The sequence below is a fragment of the Cryptomeria japonica genome, chromosome 2 (genome assembly GCF_030272615.1).
Source record: "Cryptomeria japonica chromosome 2, Sugi_1.0, whole genome shotgun sequence".
NCBI lineage: Eukaryota > Viridiplantae > Streptophyta > Pinopsida > Cupressales > Cupressaceae > Cryptomeria > Cryptomeria japonica.
Window position 1 is genome coordinate 503,229,799 of NC_081406.1, and position 16,478 is coordinate 503,246,276.

Consider the following 16,478-nt stretch of genomic DNA (forward strand, 5'->3'; position numbering starts at 1 on the left):
TTTTTGAAAAGAACCATCCTATCAATCAAATCTTGCACGAGGATAGACCTAGAGCAACAAGGAGAAAAGTAAACTATTATGAAGATGGTGATATGTCTTTGTTGCCCATGATTGAACTTAAAATTTTTGAAGAGGTAGCAGAAGACAAATCTTGGGTGGCAGCTATGAAAGAAGAGTTAGATCAGATTCAAAAAAACTTGGGAACTTGTCCCAAGGTGTAAGGACAAGAATGTGATTGGCAGAAAGTGGGTCTTTAGGAATAAATTGATTCAGGATGGTCAAGTGGTGAGAAACAAGGCAAGGTTAGTGTGTAAGGGATATGCCGAGGTTGAAGGTATTGATTTCGATGAATCCTTTGCACCTGGTGCTCATTTAGAGGCAATTAGAATGTTCTTAGCTTTTGCCTCATTTAAAGGTTTTAAAGTTTTTCAAATAGATGTTAAATCTGCCTTCTTGAATGGAAATTTGAATGAAGAAGTTTATGTAGAACAACCTAATGGATTTGTATTATCAACAAATCAAGATTATGTATGCAAGTTAAAGAAGGATCTTTATGACCTCAAACAAGCACCACATGCTTGGTATGATAGGCTGGATTGTTATTTGCAACAACAGGGATTCAAAAGAGGCATATCAGACAACAACTTGTATGTTAAAGAGGTAGTTAAACATATGCTGATCGTAGTTGTTTATGTTGATCTAATTTTTGGTAGTGACTGTGAATAGATGTGTAAAGTCTTTGCTACCAACATGAAGATGGAGTTTGAAATATCAATGTTGGGAGAGTTCTTTCTTCCTAGGGCTGCAAATTCATTAATCTAAGGAAGGTATTTTTATTTCCCAAACTAAATACATTAGAGAGATGTTGAAGAGATTTAAAATGGAAGATTGTACTCTTGTAAGCACTCCAATGGTGACAGGTTGCAAACTTAGTAAGGATGATGAGACTTCAGATGCTAATCAAACTCTTTACAGGTCTATGATAGGAAGTTTGTTGTATGTTATAGCCACTAGACCTAATATAATGTAGGCTATAGGATATTTTGCTATATTCTAGGCTGCGCCTAAGGAAACACATGTTCATGCAGTTAAAAGAATTTTTAAATACCTCTGAGTATGGGCTATGGTATCCTAGTGGAAATGATTTCTCACTTACAATCTATACAAATGTAGATTGGGGTGGTTCAGTTGATGATAGGAAGGGCACAAGTGGAGGTGCTTTCTTCCTTGGGAGGTGTTTAGTATCATGGCATAGTAAAAAGAAAGCATCTATTTCTCTCTCAACAACTGAAGCAGAATACATTGCAGCAACCTACTACACACAGGCTCTTTGGATGAAGCAAACATTGAAAGACATTAAAGTAGATTTCAGTCATCCTATTTCTATCTTTTGTGATAATACGAGTGCCATTAACATATCTAAAAATCTTGTTTTGCACTCTAGAATTAAAGCATATTCCTATCAAGTATCACTTCTTGTGTGAACAAGTTAGTAATCAACAAGTTAAACTTGAATATGTTTCTACTAAAGATCTGATTGCATATGTGTTTACTAAGCCCTTGCCAAGAGATGCTTTCACTCCATCATTGAAGAGTTGTATTACTCAGAGGGAGTGTCTATTGCATTATTTTATGCCCCTTTTCAGTACTTGCAGGTTTAATTGCAGTTTTGTATTAGACATTGATGTCAAAGGATTGATTGAGTTTTCTCAAGTTCTTGATTGTGCATTTTGGTTGAGTTGTCTACTTGTCTGCCTGGTTGAGTAGCTTGAGCTGCTTGGTTACCTTCTTGAGGTGCTTGTATGCTTATTGGAGCTGCTTGGTTGTTAGCTTGAGCTGTATGTGTGTCAGCTTCAGCTAGTTGGTTGCTTGTCTTTTGTCTGTAGCTTAGTCAGCTTCTTTGTCATGTCAGCCTTTGAATTTTTCAAAAGTTGATTCCTTTGGATTCTATTTTGTGGTGGCTAAGGTTTATATCGTAAGTTTATTTTAATTGAGAAGATGTGTCGAATCTTGGCAATGTTTTTAAAAATAGATGATGCGATGCCTAGTGGAGAGCTAGTCGTTCAAGTGAATGCTATTTTTTTCCTTCTTTGGTATTAAAGTTCGATGCTCTGTTTTTTCTTTATGTGGTGATGGCTCCTTTATGAGTTGGGTGAATGTCTTTGAATCCATTTAATTTTTAACAAAATCTGTCACTTATTTTTACCGACGTGATATGACTAATTTGGGGATTGTCGTCTCTCTTATCTTCTCATCCATTTTTCTTTGCACGATAGTGAGTCTTTATTGTGGTGGCTATTATTCTAAAATAATGGGATGAAAGTTTTTTTATGTGTTGGATACTTGCGTATTGTGTATTATTAGGTGAAGTGGATGGAACAAAAAGATGATTCACAAGTGAATCGTGTTTTTTTTTTATTGTTAAATTGTGTGGTGGTCTTTAGAAGTTTTTGCTGGTATCGTTTTTGAGCCTTTTGGCGTTGGTGAATTTCCTCTTGAGTAGAGTTGTGCAAATGGAAGATTAAAAAAAACACGTATATTCTAAGATATATGTTTTTGAAGAGTATTATTCAGTAGTGCACAAGCTGCTGGTATATTCTTTGTGCCGTTGTGGTTTTTGAATAGTGCTGAGGTCGTTTTTATTTTAACACGATCTATGGAAGTGAGGTTGTGGGTTGCGGCTGGTATCTATATTTGTAACCAATTTATTAAGACGTGGTGGTGAAAGGCAGCGCAAATGTTTTTCGTTTTTTTTAAACTCGTGAGCCGTTTCAGTTCTGACCGCTGTTTTGTGTCTTTATGAGCATGTGAAAAGTCGTGGTCGGGTTAGGTGTTGAGTGACGGTGGGGTGTTACGCTTTGATCAAAACGCATTATTCTTTGACAAGGAAGGAATGGAAATATAAAGAATGTTAAGTTTTTCCAGCTGAGGTGAATATATTTTTTGGTGATGGTGAGAATCGTTATTTTTAGAAGTGAAATGAAGGAGTTTACTACAGCATGCTAACTGTTGTGATAAAAAGGGGAATTATACTTCGTTGTTTTTTTTTTGAGGAGATTGCCAACATACTTATAAATTTTGGTAAATCACGTTGATGGAAAATATGAAAGGAAACTTGAAGGTGGATACTATATTTTAAGAGCAATGCTGGATAGAGATATGATACAATCTGAGATATGTTCAAGGGGTGTTGTTTATCTTTTTTGAGTGTTGTGCATAAACTGAAAAGCATAAGTAATTCTAAATGTTTGTGAGTTGGAGCCCTCTTTGAGGTTGGTGCCTTATCAATTCAGAGTTGGTGCTCGTACAAAGGTTGGTGCCTCGGCTGTTAAGAGTTGTTGCTCTTGGAAAGTGAATGTTCTCAGTGAGTTGCAGCTCACTTATGTAATCTTGGTTGTAGCCCATTATCTTGAAGTGAATAGAATTCTTTGATGCCTTGGTTTTTTACCCGAGAGGGTTTTCCATGAGAAACACTTGTATTATTTTCTTGCTAGTTGTTATTTGAATCTGTTTTGACTACATATTGATTTTAAAGTTGTAAATTCCCTTTAAATACTGATTCACACCCCCCGCACCACCCCCCCCCCCCTTAAGTATTTGCTGTGTGCTTCTCATAATTTTACTGGGAGCGATTTTTATTGTAGTCATCAAATGATGCAATTTTAGTTTATTTATCAATAGCTGTAATTTAATTATAACTAATAATGCTTCTTATAAGGTGGGATGCAATGAGAAGACACGTCTCATCAATGCTGAAAGGGTATGACTCTTTGATATATATATATTATAAATGGAAGAATATGGAGTGGGGGGAGAATGAATGAAGAGTACATAATCTAAAATAATTATATAAGGAAATAGAAATGAATATATATTATCTGCAACCATCGATCAGATCAGATCGGAACTGTTTTTAAGTTACAGGCAGTAACATCCTTGTTCTTGGTGGTATGCATGGGGATGTGCTTAATATGTATGCTAATATATGAAGCCTGATTATGTTCTTTTGCAGAATTTAATAGTAATATTAATATAGACTGCAATATGTATGACAGTCATACATTATATATATATATATATATATATATATATATATATATATGTAACATCCTTGTTCTTGGTGGTATGCATGGGGATGTGCTTAATATGTATGCTAATATATGAAGCCTGATTATGTTCTTTTCAAGAATTTAATAGTAATATTAATATAGACTGCAATATGTATGACAGTCATACATTATATATATATGTATGTATGTATGTATGTATATAATGTCTTGATGAGTAAAAAATAATAATTTCAGACTGTATATTAGGAAGAACTCTTAAGGTAATAGACAATAAGAATAATATTTAAATACAATTAATAGACAATAAGAATAATATTTAAATACAATTTCATTCTTGTTACTACTGTCTGTAATTAAGAAGATGGGATTGAGTTGTTTCCAAGAGGGGCAGTCTAAATCCAGCCAATAGGATGATTCCCAAGATAGGGTAGGGATCAGCGTCCCGTAAACCTTGAGGGCATAGTCCCAAGCTAGGGTAAGGGCTTGAATCAATAAACTTTGAGGGAGCCTATTGAGTTTGGTATCTAAGCTCTTGGCAACATAGCCATCTCCTCCTTCCTTAAAACTGGAGTAGTAACAAGGATTGAATTTTGCGTTAAGATTATGGATTATACAGTTAATTATCTAGTATGGTGGATTGACAATTTATCATGAATAATTCATAAATTATTTAAAACTATGGAATATCACAGATTTGATTTATGTTAAGGAAAGAGCTAAAAATATAGTTGTCTCCTAATAAAATCTTGTGTTAAGTCATAAGTATATTGAAATAAATTAATTACTACTATATCAGGCCTAAAATTAGTAGGATGTCCCCAAAACGCGTTCCTTGTCGTTCCCCCATGTTTGTCCCTGAAACACCACGAAACAGAGCTCTTAATTCAGTACACTCAAAAGAGGAAATAACAAGTCTCTAGGCTAAGAGTCACTTAAGCTGCATAAAAAATATGTGCCCACAACTGAAGAATTGGATAGAGAGCAAGCCAAAGACCTAAACGCTTACCCAATGATGCTCTAAATCCTCTTCCTCTAGGGTAATTCAAGGAAAGGACAGGTAATGCATAGTTAAGCCTCATGGATTGAGTTGGGGACATTACACTTTCAAACTCCTGGATTGAGTTGGGGACATTACACTTTCAAACTCTTCAAGTGTAACATTTTAGGAAGTAGAAGGATCCAAGTTAGTATGCTCTAGCTCCATATCCCACAACTTTGTGTCCCCTTCTTTGTAGGCATTGTTTGTGTAGAAGGAGGCACATTTTGGAATGCACATAAAATAAGTTCTTTGCATCAATTCCTCTTATATTTAGGTGTTTAAGTAGAGAGATAGACTTGTACATTATAAATATTTAAAATTAAATATTTTTATATATGGAACTTCAAAGATCAATATATAAAAATTTATTAAACTTGTGATAAAATTTTTGACTGCGAGGGGTTGTAGGTGTTGGAATTGTTGGCCATGGAAGTACCACCAATTGTGAGCATCATTCTTGAACTTATCTTGAAGAGCCTTAATCAATGAACTCACTTGTGACTACATCTTGCAAGTTAGGATTAGGGAAGAGTCTATAAAATGCTATCTTGTACCCTTCAACTTTATAATCTCTATATGGAGCAATCTTTCTTTGCACAAATCCAATCTTAGCACTATATTATTTTGGACTTAATGCAAAGACAATAAAATATAGCATGGTGGTTATTGTGTTCCATCTTTCTTCAATAGTTTTTCTGCACTTATTTGAAAATTGTTTTTTCAAGATCTTTATCTCTTTCATTTTATGATTATCTTCATATTCTCAATAATTGAGTTGATGCTATCATATGTCTCCCAAGTAATCTTTTTTGTGTTAGTATAACGAATCATACTCTAGAGTCTAAACAAGCTTGGTGAATTGAGGAGATACACTAGAATCCAAACCAAAGATGTAAATAACTTAATCGGCAATAAATCTTTTGGCCGAAATTTAAAAAAAAATCGAGAATTCTCAAAAAATCGGAAAAAAATCAGCAATAAATCGACAAAATTATCGAACATTTGAAAGTATATAATTTCTTAAAATATTTAAAAAAAACACATGCATACACTAAATTTATAGAACACGATAGCATATTACTAAAATATTCTAAAAAAACACATGTATACACTAAAATATTATAATTTCTTGAAGCTGAAGTTGAAGCCATAGATCGTATTTTGTATTTGAAGCTGCAGATCGTATTTCGTGTATGAAACAACAAAACAAGTGTTTGAAGCCGCAAGTTGAAAACCAAAAACAAAAATCGAAAACGCTTTTTCATCCCCCGCGCGACGGATTTAGGGTTCGCGACTTTGACTTTTGTCAACCCGTGATTTAGCGTGTTTATCGTGATTTTTTGCAAACAAAAATCGGGATTTTTGGTGAATAAATCGTTGCCGATTTATTTCGCGATTTAATCTTTTCCGCAAATGGATTGCGATTTTTCCGATTTATCGCTGATATTTGCATCTTTGGTCCAAACAATACCACCAAAAGTCATCTAGGATCATTTGCATAACATTTGTTGCTTCTTTGTGTTGCTTTTTCTTCATATGGACTCATATGGACCAAGTAAATGCTTCTTGAACCCTCACAATTGTCTCAAAACAATTGTGTTAGAGGTGAAACGGGTCTTGGCAACCTACTGAAAAATAAAAATAAAATAATTAAAACCGAATGTTAAAGAAGAATTAGAATACATAATCAAATCAAGACTTAAATAAATAAGTTTATTTTCATTTTAAATAATTAAATTGAAACTAAAACATTAAATTTAATATTGCTTCACTTATCTTCAATAGTTTCAATTTTCAAAATGAACTAAATATGTCTTGTGACATATAGTGGTTGGTGATGAACATTAGATCTTCTTAGCCTTTGCAAACAACTTTTTGAACCAATCAATTTTGTTCTCAATATTTTTTAGCACAAGATTGAGAGAGTAGATTGCACAAGGTGTCTCTACATTTTTTTGCATTGTCCATTATGATTTGAATGGCATTACAGATTCCCTCTTCCTCAATGGCTATGATTAGGATATTAGCAATAAATTGGGCATCTTTTATCTCCCCCTCACTATTCACGACTCTAAAAAAGATTGCTCCTCTAGGGAATACTATTATGACAGTGATCAGGGGCTTGTTTTTAGCATCTTTACTCCCATTGGAAACAATGGGAACCCTTATCTTGGTCCATTAATTCTTTATGGGCTTCGGTGAATTTTCTACAAGCTTGACCTCCCCATCCAATAAAGTGTTACACACCTTGTCATAACTTGGGTGCTTGTATCCTTTTGGAGCCTCATTAATTTTTGTCACTATTTCTTGCCAATATGGTGAACTAACAAAATTGAAAACCAACCCATTTGTATAGATGCATTTTTCTCTGTGTTGATCAACAATATTTTGAGTGTTGTTTTGAAATGCTATTTCCAAAGTTCCCTTTGGTCTCTTATTTGTAGTGGGTTGTTCTTTAGGAGTGGCCAAAAATGGCTGTTGTTCTACCATGACATTAGGATTAGATGGGGGAATAGAAGGTTTCATTCTCTTTGATCTTCTCTTTGCTAAAAGGTGATTTGCTCAACAGTGTGTTAATTCATTTACTTGTTCTTACTCATTAATATATGCTATCACTTACTCCAACAACATAGGTATGCTATTCTTTCCAAGACGAGCTTTGATGCCTACTCTAGGAATTTCACACAATGGGCTTTCACCCAACTATATTAACTTGAATACTTGACATCCCACCCCTAGCAAATCCCATATAAGTCCCAACAGTTGGAACCAACTATATCATATCAACATACATTCAAAGAGGAGAACTTGGATTTGTTTTGAATCTAGGTTGGCATGTGGAGCTAGATCTAGCTGCCCAAATAAATTAAAAAAATAGATAAATAAAACTTAACTCTTTGAAAATTTAAAATATAGTGATACATCTTAGAAAAATGATAGAAAAGTAAAACAAAAGAGTTTCTTTCATGTTTATAAAATAAAACTGTAAGAAAACTTTAAAATACTTACCTCTTTTCAATTTTTTTTTTTATATGATCTTCATGGCAGATAATGGACACTTGCACCTGCGTAGGAATAACAATGTGAGCGTTGTGGAATCCTCAATGATCAATCTTCAGCTCTCTTTGTTGAATGACAAGCAAGAATGAAAATGATATTTGTCTTCTACAATCAAAATGAACTAAAATAAGTTTGTTTTAGTGTTTGAAATGCTGTAGTTGGCACTTTAAGGATTAGGAATTTGTTTTGGGGCAACCGAGTCAAAGTCAAGGGTGAATTTAGAAAAAAAGTCATAAAAAAATGTGAGGGGGTCTTTTCAGGTTCAATGGTATACATTTGGATCCTCCTTGGGTTTGCTTGGACGAACCCAACTCTACATGGCCATGCCATGCCAAAATTTGTAGGGGAGCCATATCAAACTGTGGATTTGATTCAAAATGGAACTGGATCTGGTCAGTCACCAAGTGGATCTGGTAACATAGTATAAATGGATAAAAAATATAATGTTTATTAGTGAACAATAAATTCCCTTTCACAACTTACATTGCAAAAACGAAACACTTTGCAAATTTAGAATATGTAAACTTAATAATGAAAATGAAGCTGGAAGCAATAGCCAGACAGTATTTTAGCAATTTTGTATGGACAACAATATGTGATCTAAGATCAGTGAAATAACTACCTTCAATTATTGATAATTAGTTTATTTGATGCACTATAAGAAATAACAAAATTTCTCTAAATTACTTGTTTTCTCTCAAGGATTCATGAAATTAAATTCTTTATTTGCAACAAAAAAAACTGTTTTATTTTGACTTTTTTCCTGTGCTATGATGCCGTAAATACCTGACCAATGATGCTTTCAAATATGCCCACAAATATTCTTTGTATTAAGAATATTTGACAGTTGAAAAGCTCAACCTAGCTAACATTGGCTTTTTCTGTTATGGATTTAAGATATTGGTTTGTGAATAATATAACTATCTTCTTTGTCAATTTTATGATATTATTACCATGGATTTGGAATAATTTTATGGAACTGTTTGGGTTTCTTTTGTTATCTTCTATTTTGTTTAGACACTGTATTTCCTCGTTTGATAATTTTTTATATGTTGTGATACATATCTTTGATATCTATTTTTGATGATAAGCTAATTAAATAATTATAGGTAGGTGAGCTGATTGGTGGAAGCCAACGTGAGGAGCGCCTTGAATTATTAGAGTCTCGAATGGAAGAGTTAGGGCTGGACAAGGAAACCTACTGGTGGTATCTTGATTTAAGGCGTTATGGTTCAGGTATGTTTGCAGAGATTTGTTTGAAAATTTAATGCACAGGAAGGTTGCTTTATATACTTGCCATGTGTAGCATGTTCTAATTTATTGCATTGGCAATAAAGTGAACTAAAATTATCTTTATATTTCACTTGACCTGAATCAATTAAGACACTAACTGTTATTATAGGGTTAGCATGCAATGCAATCATAGTCAAATAATTAAGACAATGCAATGACTAATTCAAGCATGAATGTCATTAGAAATATTATTTGTGCATTGAAACTAGACAATCAAAAACCTGTATTTTCATGCTAAATGCTTTTGATATTGTACCATATATCTTGGGAAATTTTTGTGTCATGCTCTTGTATTTGTCTACATTTTCTATGTATAAATAACACATGAACTAATAGTTGGTGTTCCACGGCCGTTGGGGATGGGGGGACACGAGGATGGGGAAACAAAGGGCCTAAGTTTGGGGATGGCGGGGGCAGGGTGGTGGTGCTAATATAGTTTTACATATACTTATAGTACTTGAAAAACTAGTTATGAAAAGATGTATAATAGTATAAGAATTACATTTCAAATGCAACTATAGGAAATTAGTAAAATACTAAAATAGCAAAATTTAAATACTAAATCTAAATACGAATATTTCTTGAGTGCTAATTGCTAAATAAAATTTGACAAATGGAATTGTCCAATTGGAGATTTCTATTATATCGAAAATATGAATATCTAATATCACAAAGTCTATAAAGATGATTACATGATACATCATTACAATGAGTAGCAAATAGCAATAGCATTACAAAAGACAAAATGCCAAAATGTCAAAACTCAAAATGTAGTGAAGGTAGGCCTCTTATCATCTGCAAACTCCTCATCGTTGGAACTGCTGGACTCCCCACGGTCAAGATCCCTCAAGCTAACACCAACGAGCCCTGCATTTGAAGTGGTAGGATCATCCTCATCAATCTGTGATGGCTCCTTTGGCTCTACATCCCATCATGCCGCTGGACTCTCCTTGTACACAAGTGTTTGCAGTCAGTTAGATGCAAAACACTATGTACAACCACAAGTTTCTCTGCTCTCTTAGAGGTAATTTTGTTCCTCTTAAGAGAATGGATGAAGCTATATGCAGACCAATTCCTCTCAGCAACTGAAGAACTAGAAACTTGAGATAGCATACGGATAGCTAGAGTGGTGGTCAAAGATTTCTGACCATGACAATTCCACCACAAAAGTGGGTTCTCTTGTGCCATAGTTTCTATATCCATCTTTATCGCATTTGAATAACCCCTAAGAGTGGCAAATTTTGTCCACTCAGTGTGAATTATGCCGGCATCTCTACCATCATACATCTTCTCTATGCACCTAAAGAACCCCGCCTTCACCTCATCATCCTGAATCAGTGTAACTCTACCCAATCTAGCCTTGTACCACTTAGGATTCAAGGCATAGGCATCCATATGCAAAGGAGTGTTGAGCTTGTCCCATCTGCATCGAATGATTGGTTGAATGTGCTCATTGTAGATTGCTAGAGTGGTGTCCTTCACTCACACAACAACCCTCATTTGGTCAAGCATAGAATCGATGCACTCATACACCTCTCCAAGGTTAGGTGTGTCCCCATCCACATATTCGATGACCTGGAATACTAGAGAAATGATGGAGACAATGTATTTTGCGTCAATCTAAAACACGTCACTCTTTACTATCTCCTTCACCCTTCTCCCCTGCTCTATCTTGGCCTCGACCCTACTATTCCACTTTGTTGTCATAACCATGAGTTGCAATGCCTCTTGCAACTCAATCATTCTCTCCAAGAGAATGAAATAAGATGCATATTTGGTCTCAACTGGTTTCAAGAATTCCTTCTTAGCGAAGGTCCTAAAAAGTGCATGTGAAGTGTGGTGGTTGCAGATTAACATTTGCACATCTCTTGCATTGCTAACCACTCTAATCCAGTCAATCTTCCCCATGTCCTTGACTGCATTGTTCATGGCATGCACACAACATGGAGTCCACCAAATATGTCTATAGGCTGCCTTATCAAGTTTCCTTGGTGCTCTACACACATGGGCTGCATCTGTCACTACTTGGACCACATTTTGTGGCCCAACCTCTTCATAGCCTTCCTAAGGATCTCAAACTGAAAATCAACGTCTTTGCGATGCCCTGTACAATCAACTGCTCTGAGAAAGTATGGGCCCTCTGCACATGTGACCATGATGTTGATGAGTGGAAAATGGCTAATGTCCATCCACCCATCCATAACTATGCTCCACCCAGAGGCCACCCAACATGCCTTCATCTTCTCTATCAAAACATTGACCTTGGAATAGCTCTTATCTAAGATCGTGGCCCTCAATCTCATCTCACTTGGTGGAACATATGATGGTCCTCCCTTCGCCACTATAGACATCATTTTCCTATAATAAGGAGAGCGTGTAACACAAAATGGGATGCCATTAGCAAGAACCTGCCAATGGAGTCATCTATTTCATCCTTCAATTGCACATTAAACATATCAGCTTTGAGGTTACTTTTCATCTTGTGTTTCCCTATCCCCTAAGCCTCTCGTAATTGGGGCATGACACTAGAAATGGAAGTGGATGAAGGTCTAGTAATCACTCCTCTCGTCTGCAATGTATGAGAACTAAGAGAAGTATGTTGCACTTCCTGGCTTTGTTGAAGGGTTGCCCTTGCAAACAAAGTAGTAGGGACTGCAACTGCTCTATCATCTGGAATGCCCCAAAGTTTGTTGATCTCAATTCTATATTCTATATTTTTAACTTGTTCCAAAAGTCGATGTGGATCCACACCTTTTTCTCTCCAAAAAAGGAAGTGTGCATTCACTCTAGTGATGCTACCAAACCGTGTAAGCCCACAAATGTTGCATCGCCACTTCCTTGTTCCCCCACTTGTACTTGATGTGCCTTGTATTTTTTAAACAAACCGTTTTAGAGGAGATTTAGGATTATAAGAACCCCTAGCATACTGTGCCAATTACTTTGAAGGGCAACCTATAATAGCTGGTGCGCTTGCCATGGAATTAGATTGGGCTCTAGGATTAGCCCCATGGTCACCCCCCTCAGCCTTAGGTTCAAAATCTGAATCATTTCCACTATGAGAATGTATTTACATCTCATCCTCACTCATGTCATGGGAGCTCATTGTGATACTGACACTGCATTTCACAAAATAAAATTAAAAATAAATTCAGCCTAGTTTAACAAGTAATAAATTTTCAATTTTCAATTTTGAAAACTAAATTTTAAATTTATTATTTAAAATTTAATGTTGAATCTTGAGGGCAAAATGATGGATGAGCCCTCAAGATTCAACATCAAATCTGATTTTGAAATGAATAAAAAAACAAGTTTGAACAACCAAAAATTGAAAATCAGAAAATAAAACAAACAAAAAACAAGAAGAAACCTACCTTGTGTTTGAAAAATCTTTTCAAAATGTTGTAGAATCCTCTTCCTTGTAATAACCCTTGCTGCATTTTTATATCAGATTTACAAAATTCTAATAACCCAACTCAAATTTACGATTTGCAGCCAAACAGTGAAATTGGGTATGCCGAAAATTGCACCAATGAATTTATAAACACCTAAAATCCTCATAAAACATAAGAAGATTCTGCAGAAATTTTGGCATTATAACAGCATGCAATATATGTTTATGACAGTCTACAAATCTGCCATGAAGCATTACAAAATAGACTCCAGAAATGGAGCTTAAAGCTTCACAAATCCACTATAAAATCCAAAACAGCCTCCAAACTCCTCACACTTTCCCACAATAGAAGGATGCATGAAAATAAATGTCTAACAACAGCCAAGAACAACAATATACGCTATTATTACCAGCAATACAGATCTGAAAATGAACTTAGAAACTACAACACACTATCTATTAACCCTTGCTGCATTTTTATATCAGATTTACAAAATTCTAATAACCCAACTCAAATTTACGATTTGCAACCAAACAGTGAAATTGGGTATGCCGAAAATTGCACCAATGAATTTATAAACACCTAAAATCCTCATAAAAACATAAGAAGATTCTGCAGAAACTTTGGCATTATAACAGCATGCAATATATGTTTATGACAGTCTACAAATCTGCCATGAAGCATTACAAAATAGACTCCAGAAATGGAGCTTAAAGCTTCACAAATCCACTATAAAATCCAAAATACCCTCCAAACTCCTCACACTTTCCCACAATAGAAGGATGCATGAAAATAAATGTCTAACAACAGGCAAGAACAACAATATACTCTATTATTACCAGCAATACAGATCTGAAAATGAACTAAGAAACTACAACACACTATCTATTACAACCTCTGTCAAAACAACACACATAAGCCTCTTTGAAGCACAACTGCAACCCCTGAATGTGATTGCCCCTCGAGACTTGTAAACATACTGCCTGCAAGCCTCTATCCCCCTGGTTTATCAGCCTGAAAGATCACTCCTTCAATGGTTTCTCAGCCTCTAAAGAATAACAACAAACCTTGTTAAAGTGATAAGATAGAATGAATCCAAATGGAGCCAACTCCATGCATATATGAAATCACTTTCAAATTCAAATTCCAACTAAAATGAGCTCCAAAATCCAACTCCCAAAGGAAGGAAACTTTCCTCTTTCCAAGTGTCTCCAAACTCCTACAACTCCCAAGGAAACTTGTTTTTTGCCAACAAATGTCAAATGGGCAATGGAATTGAAAATGTTGCTAAAATAAGACTTTCCAAGAACCCACACAATCACTTGAGTAGAAAATTCAAAATAATATCTTTGATGATCAACCATATTGTTGATTTGATTAAATCACCCAAAATGATATTATTTTACAGTCTAATTTAAAAGTTTAACTGACTACTTAGCAATATTTCAACCAGTGCTTTGCAAGCTTCTTGCAATAATCAATGGGATATTATTTTTCGTGGGGGAGGTTTCGAATAATTTTCTTTTCCAGGGCAATGCCTATTAATTTGCTTCAAGGACTTAATTTTCCATCTGGATTTTGACCACCCAATTCCAAGATTTTGGTGGATGTATTATACTACATTCGGTGGTGGGCATGCCATCAAAGTGAGAGATGCTGATTTTGGCATCTTGTTTGATCTGATTTGATGGATGAGGTTCTTGATTTTCCTTTTCAATGATTCCTTCAGTATGAGAAGATGAATTAGGCTTGTGAGCCATGTCGCCTAAGTTACACAAGGTGTGCTTACTGGTTTGTGTCTTATGGCTTTATGCCCTCAATACAAAAGAAAGATAAAGAAAATTTCTTTTTTAATTTTAATTCTTTGCAAAAATGGGCTACATAGATTCCCTTTTGAACCATGAATCATCATGAAAAAACTTATAAAAAGGAACCTCTACAAAGATCAGTTAGAACTATTCAATCAACCTTTTAGAGTTGTTGAGACAGAATTGATATTTTTCTTTTGTCACTCTTTTTCTAGAAGATAATTTTAGTCAGAAGCATTGCACTCATTCAACTGACATCGAATTATGTCTTTGTATAACAGAATATTATTAGATCAAAGGGACTCTCTATTTATTGTGTGTAAATCTTTCTTATACGAGATGGAGTTTTCATGGAAGATTGCTTGTGCTGACTTTTTAAAAGATACAAATTAGGGGATGCTTTAAGCATAACTTCCAATGAAGATCGATAATGAGTTTTGTTTCAAATATTTAAGCTTACGATTTCATCATGAGCCACATGTTGATATTGCAATATTTCTTTGCTGCCATAGTTGTTCATCATGATTTTGGTGTTGAAATGGGTGGTTATGTTATTATCTGAACATTTATTTACTCTTCATTGCAGTTCCACATGCGGGATTTGGCTTAGGTTTTGAGAGGCTTGTTCAATTTGCAACTGGAATGGATAATATTCGAGATGTTATCCCATTCCCCAGGACTCCAGGTTCTGCAGAGTTTTAGTTTCAAATTAGAATTCTTATAGCTGAAATTGAATATGCTTCTAGATTCTATTCTCATGGTAGAAGTTTTGTTTTCTCTATAGACTTGCACAATTTTCTTTGTGCATAACGAAAGAAAAATGATTCGTCCACAAACAGTTTAATTTATTCTTTCGGACAAGAGTCCCAACTTCTCAAGTGCAAATGATTTTGAAGTCTTTTCTGGGAAAAGAGAAATTGTATAAGGGGTAAATTTGTAAAGAGTGCCTCGTTGAGTTATTTGTTCTCCTGAAGCAATAGGTGGATATAAGTTGAATTGTTATGAGTTTATTGTATGCCAGAAAACAGATATAATCTGCAATCATCACGGTGATGCCTGTTGAAAGGGAGGAGTATGCATCCCCATGTAAATGTTAATGTCGATAAAATAACCGTGCTTCCTTAACATATTCAATTCTTCTATGTTTCATTTATAAACTAGATAAAAGATTTGGTTTTTTCTATCCCAGGCTATGAATCAAGAGGGGCAAACTCAAAATGACAAATATCTTGGAGTTTGTAATGGTGATGAATTTGGGCTCTTTAGGCATTGTATCACACTATACTATGGCCTCTTGTACACATTGTTTCTTAAGTTCTTAGTGTGATTATGCTCTTGTATAAAGCATCACTTTGATATCACATGTTTTTAATTTTCAATTACGACCTGATTTGTCGAGTACATTATGTAACTTGTATGTTATGTAATTTACTTTGTACATGCTCTGTCATATGGAAAGATAGAAACTTAACTAGGGCTATGTTTTGTCTTATTTTCTCTTTACACGACCTTTAGTACCAAGGGTTATTTTTTGTTATTATACATGATTTGTTTCCCCTCAACTAAATGTTGGTTAAAAATCCTTTTATTATCATATTTTGGGACTGTACTTTTAGTGTGAAATAGAATCGTTGTGCTTAAACCTTACAAAAAACACTGAAAGTTCAATGTCTTGGTTATTGGCCCCATCACAAGCATCCTTCACATCACAAACTCGCATTGCCAGCTATAAGGATTTTTGCACTGTGGTCTTTGCCTGAATTCAAGTCATCAGTTTAGAGCAAGATGTTAAACATTGATTGATCCATGTTATGAC

At 34.9% G+C, this 16,478-nt stretch overlaps 1 protein-coding gene across 2 annotated transcripts in view; it reads left to right on the forward strand.

Annotated features, from left to right (window-relative positions):
* LOC131078915 (asparagine--tRNA ligase, chloroplastic/mitochondrial) overlaps positions 1-15,791 on the forward strand; it is a 151,281-nt gene extending 135,490 nt beyond the window's left edge. For both annotated transcript variants that reach the window (XM_058016752.2, XM_058016753.2), the window contains 2 exons: positions 9,279-9,405; positions 15,249-15,791. In XM_058016752.2, the coding sequence (XP_057872735.2) occupies positions 9,279-9,405; positions 15,249-15,364 (243 nt within the window). In that variant the 3' untranslated portion in view covers positions 15,365-15,791. The remainder of the gene's footprint in view (positions 1-9,278; positions 9,406-15,248) is intronic.
* The last annotated feature ends 687 nt before the right edge of the window (positions 15,792-16,478 follow it).